Source organism: Carlito syrichta, unplaced genomic scaffold (assembly GCF_000164805.1).
Source record: "Carlito syrichta isolate Samal-C Ts95f unplaced genomic scaffold, Tarsius_syrichta-2.0.1 Scaffold288360, whole genome shotgun sequence".
In the NCBI taxonomy this organism is placed as follows: Eukaryota; Metazoa; Chordata; class Mammalia; order Primates; family Tarsiidae; genus Carlito; species Carlito syrichta.
The window spans coordinates 4,550-9,437 of NW_007232456.1; the positions used below are offsets into that span (position 1 = coordinate 4,550).

Below are 4,888 nucleotides of genomic sequence, written 5' to 3' on the forward strand. Positions count from 1 at the left end.
GGGCCGGGGGTGGCCACACCCGCCCTCCACCTTCCCAGCCCAGGGCGCCTCCCTCTTCGGGCCCAAGGTGGCCCTACCTGAGCACCGTGGGGAACAGCTCGCCCGTGTAGATGGTGATGCAGGTGAAGGTGGCTCCCACACCCCCCAGCCCCAGTATGGCCAGGGCTGAGCGCATGGCCCTCATTTCTGTGGATAGGGACGGGTTAGTGGGGGGTCACAGTTAGATGGGGCCTCCCTGAGCCCAGGCCTCTGTCCAGGTGAGCCATCCCCACCCGGTGTCCCTCCTCAGTGACCTCATGGCCTCCTGCATTCTGTGCCTCCGCCCCCAGACACCCAGAGCTGGACCCCAGGGTCTTCCCGGCCCCGCCCCCTGCAGCCCACCACAGGGTTTTCGTGGTGCCTCCCGGCCCCTCCCGGGGCTGCCCCCTCCGTTCCACACCGCTGCCTCCCCGGGCGCCCTGGCAGCCACCTTCCTCGCCCCTCAGCCTCCTCCTTCCTTCCTGGATCTTTCTCATCCGGCCTCTCAGAGGCAGCACCCAGGGCTTCTGGCCGGCTCCAGCCCCGGGCGGCGGAGGGGGCCTCTGGCTCGCGGTCCAGCCCCTCACCTTGGGGCACCAGCGTGTTGGCCAGGATGCAGAGCCCCGCCAGCACCAGGGACGAGGCCTGCAGGGCCCGGCGGCCCAGGCACCTCTGAAGCAGCAGGGTGCCGATCTTGGCCGGGACGTCCACGACCCCGATGAACAGCTGGAGCAGGAAGAGGTTGCTGCCCAGGGCCTGCAGGTCCAGGGCCAGGCCGTAGAAGGTGAAGCCAAAGGCGAACCTGGGGTGGGGGGGCAGGGCGGGGTCGGCGTGGGCTCGCTCACGTGAGGCTGTCTGCCTGCTCGGGCGTGTTCAGGTCAGTTTCCCGTCCTTTTCTTTGAGCCGGGGTCTTCCTCTGTCACCCGGGCTGGAGAGCCGTGGCGTGACCACGGCTCACCGCAGCCTCAACCTCCTGGGCTCAGGCGATCCTCGCGCCTCAGCCTCCCGGGGAGCTGGGACTACAGGTGCGTGTTGCCACACCCGGCTAGTTTTTGGATTTTTATGCAGAGATGAGGTCTCGCTGCGCTGCCTGGGCTGATCTCAAACTCCTGGCTTCCCGTGATCCTCCCACTTGAGCCTCCCAAAGAGCTGGGATTCCAGGCGTGAGCAACCATGCCTGACCGGTTTCCTGTCCCTCCTGCTGCTGGCTGTGTGTGACCTCTGTAAATGGCTGGGCTCCCTTAACACCGTAGCTTCGCACTGGGTCTGGCTGGAGGGAGGGAATGGGGGAGAAGCCGGGCATTCCTCCCTTCCTCTCTGCTCAAGTGTCCTGTCCGGGAGTGGCATTGTGCCCTCCGTGGTGCCAGCGGCCCTCCCTCCGCGGCCTCGGCCGTTTGGGTCTCTGCCGGGCAGTCCTAGGACCTGGGCTCTGATAACTCCACCCCATTCTCCCCGGTCCCTCCAAACCGGCATGGATGTGCCTTCCACTGGTGCTGCTCTCAGGGTGCCCCTTGTCCCGAGCGCCAGTCCAGCCCGCCCAGGGGGTCCCCTTGTTGAATCTCTCCTCTCTGCTCAGCCCCTAACTGAGCTCGCCTGGCCTGGAGTCTGACAGTGGGGGAGGGGAGGGTGCTACCAGGTGGGTGCTCCGTAGTTACTTGTGGAATGAATGAAGGCTTGAATGAATGAGTGCGGGCATTCCCAGAGTGCCCGTGTGGGTGTGTCCGGACTCACAGGACCGTGGGACCAACGGGAGCCAGCAGAGACCCCGGACCCCGCGGGCAGGCCAGAGGCAGAGGCTGGCCCAGGTTTCGGGAGGCGGGTGGATGGGCACCCACCAACACAGGATGCAGATGCAGGTCCGGAGACGCAATCCGGGTGCCCTGAGCAGGGTTCCCAGGCTGACCGAAGCCTGGCCCACGCTCAGCTCGTCCTGCATGGCTGCCCGCAAGACCTGCGGGGTGGGCAAGGCGCTCTTGGCATCGGGGCCGCCGGCGGGGCCCTCCTCCTCGAGACCCTCTCCCTGAGGAGCTGGGGCTTCTGGTTGGTCTCCCGGGGGCCCCATGCAGGGCCAGGGAAGGGGTCTCAGAGCCCAGGCCCGAGGAGGGCCCGGCCCGCCTCACCTCGACGGTCAGCGAGTCCTCCGCCATCTTCTTCCGGTTGATGGCTGCCACCCTCTGCAGCTCCTGCAGGCCGCGGTCCAGCCTGCCTGTGATGATAAGCCACCGGGCCGACTCTGCCAGCCACCTGGAGTGGAGGCCAGGGAGGCTCACTGCCCATGGCGCCCGGCTTGGCCCGCCCCAGCCTCTGTTCCCCGGTCGCCTCTGCCCCGGGGGTGGGGGGACCCGGCTCAGGGCGGCTGAGGACGGCGGGCAGTGAAGGGTGGTGGCCTGTCGCAGCCGCGCCACTGTGGCAGGCCTCTTCCCCCGCCGGCAACCCTTCTGCCTCCTCTCTCTCCCCCGTCCCTCCCTGGGTTGGGGTGGGGTCTGGTGTTCCCATCATCCCTGGGCCGGCTGCTGGCGGCTGGGGAAGGAGGCCTCTGTTGTCCTCCTCTGGCCTCCTCCCGACCTCACGGCCCTTCCCTGCCTCACCCCGGAGCCTGGCCTGGTGGGCCTGGGTGCAGTCAAGACCCCCCTGGCCGCAGGACCACTGTCTCCGGAGCCGCCGGGGTCCCCCACAGTCCTGGCACACAGACCTCCATTCACCCATGGTCGCATCTTCCTTCCCTGGCAGCCACCCAGGGGCTCGGGCTAGGGGCGGGTCAGCAGCCCTCTTTTTTTTTCTTTTCTTTTTTGAGTCGGAGTCTCACTGTTGCCCAGGCTGGAGGGCCGTGGCACGCTCATGGCCACCGCAGCCTCGACCTGCTGGGCTCAGGCCATCCTTCAGCCCCAGCCTTCCAAGTGGCTGGAACTACAGGTGCACACTACCACGCCCGGCTACTTTTTGATTTATTGTAGAGACGAGGTCTCACCAAGTTACTCAGGTGGGTCTCCAACCCCTGGCTCAGCTAATCCTCTCCCTTTGGCCTCCCAAAGTGCTGAGATTATAGGCATGAGCCACCACACCTGGCCAACAGCTCCCTTGTCTGCACCGGCCAGCCAAATCCCAGCTCCCCTGCAGCCTTGTGTCTCGGTATCTCCACTGCCCCTGCCTCAGGCGTCCCGGGCCCCTGTGTCCCCCCACCCCGCAGCAGGACCCAGCCCCTGATGACACCCTCAGTGTCCCGCCCAGCCTGCTGAGCCCCAAGCAGTGCCCACCCCTCCGCACTGCCCCTACTCCCGGCTTTTGCTCCTCCGGGTCCCCCAGCCGGACGCGCTGTCCCTGTGAGCAGCGGCCAAGGTGGGGTCACCTGCACCACACCCACTGGGGCCCCGAGCTCCTTAGGGGCTTGCAGGGCGGGGGAGGAAAGGGGAACTCCAGGTGTAGAGTTGACCCTGGTGGCCCGCTGGACCTGGTGGGGGGACAGTGAGAGGGAGGGAGGGCTCGCAGCCACTCTGACTCTAATATCTGGTGGGCAGAGGGCTGCTCCCCGCGTGGGGGAGGAGGGAGGTTAGGAGACGTTTGGTCGGTGGTGCCGACACGCCAGTGACCGAGGTGTCACACGGGCAGCTGGAGACACGGGGCTGGGGGTGTGGGGAGAGGTAGGACTGCGGAGATTGGGGGTCTTTGGCACCTGGCGGGAGCTGGCGTGGTGGGTAGGGGCGAGGCTGCCTGAGGAGCAGTGTGGGCCGCGCCCATTGCACCACGGGCCACAAGCGATGGCAGCTGGGTCATCGTGGGTGATCTCAGCAGGGCAGTTTCGGGGGGAAGAGGGAGGACGCTGGGTGGAGTAGGTTGGAGGTGATGGGGAGGAAGAGGCAGGGCCCGGAGGCTGGGTGCTTGGTAGGTGCTCGGTAGTTACTTGTGGAATGAATGAAGGAATGAATAAATGAGTGTGGGATTCCCGGAATCTGCCTTGCTGGACTTTGCTCTCTGTTTCCATGCCCCCGGTCTGTTCGCCAAGCCCCAGCCTCACTTTGTGAGGCCGCAATGGGTGACATTCCCCGTGAGCTCCCCATGGGCAGAGACACCATCTGTCTCGCTCGCTTCTGTCCTCCCTGGTGTCAGCCAGTGCCGGGCGCTTGGTGGGTGCTCGGTAGTTACTTGTGGAATGAATGAAGGAATGAATGAATGAATGAGGGCGGGCATTCCCACAGCACCTCTCCGGGCATGTCTACCAGGAACGTGAGGCTCAGCTCCGCGGCCCTGCACCGCTCCGGAATCTGCATTGCTGGACTTTGCCCTCAGTGTCCACCCTCTTGGCGACAGGGTCAGCACGCCCTCTCGGAAGGCCGCTGTCAGGTGGTTGCTCCCCCACAGAGCCGCTGCGTGAGACGCGCCCGTCTTCTGCTCTGAGGAGTGACTGCCAAGTCCCTGTTACTCGACCCCAAGCCGGGGGCTGGAGAGAGCTGTGGAGCCAGCCTCCTTCCTCGTGCCTCCGCTGTGCTCCTTTCTGAGGGGCTGCCATGGTGGGGCACCCGCCACGTGCAGGGCCCGTGTGTGAGCGAGCCAGGCTCGGCCCTGCCCTCAAATGGCCTCCGTCCCTCCACCCAGTCCGTTTGTGCTTCATTCATGCAGTCCACCCATCCAGCAACTCATCCGTTCATCCGGTCTGTTGTCCGTCCATCCATCCATCCACCCGACTCCTTCGTTCAGTCCACCCATCCATCCAGTCCGCGCATCCACCAACTCATCCCTTCATCTGTCCCTCCAGTACGTCCGTCCACTCATCCACAAATCTGTCCATCCACTGACTCATCTAGTCTGTCCATTCGGCCTGTTGGTCCACCTCATCCATCCGTCCCTCCGTCCCTCCGCCCACCGTCCCCCCGTC

General features: G+C 65.7%; 1 protein-coding gene across 1 annotated transcript in view; it reads right to left on the minus strand.

The window, feature by feature from the left end:
- The window catches only part of SLC22A12 (solute carrier family 22 member 12), a 7,168-nt gene that overhangs the window by 775 nt on the left and 1,505 nt on the right, over positions 1 to 4,888 (minus strand). Inside the window, exons 3-6 of the mRNA XM_008053669.1 lie at positions 2,139 to 2,262; positions 1,854 to 1,969; positions 606 to 820; positions 78 to 186 (exon numbers count right to left, since the gene is read on the minus strand). Of these exons, the coding sequence (XP_008051860.1) occupies positions 78 to 186; positions 606 to 820; positions 1,854 to 1,969; positions 2,139 to 2,262 (564 nt within the window). The remainder of the gene's footprint in view (positions 1 to 77; positions 187 to 605; positions 821 to 1,853; positions 1,970 to 2,138; positions 2,263 to 4,888) is intronic.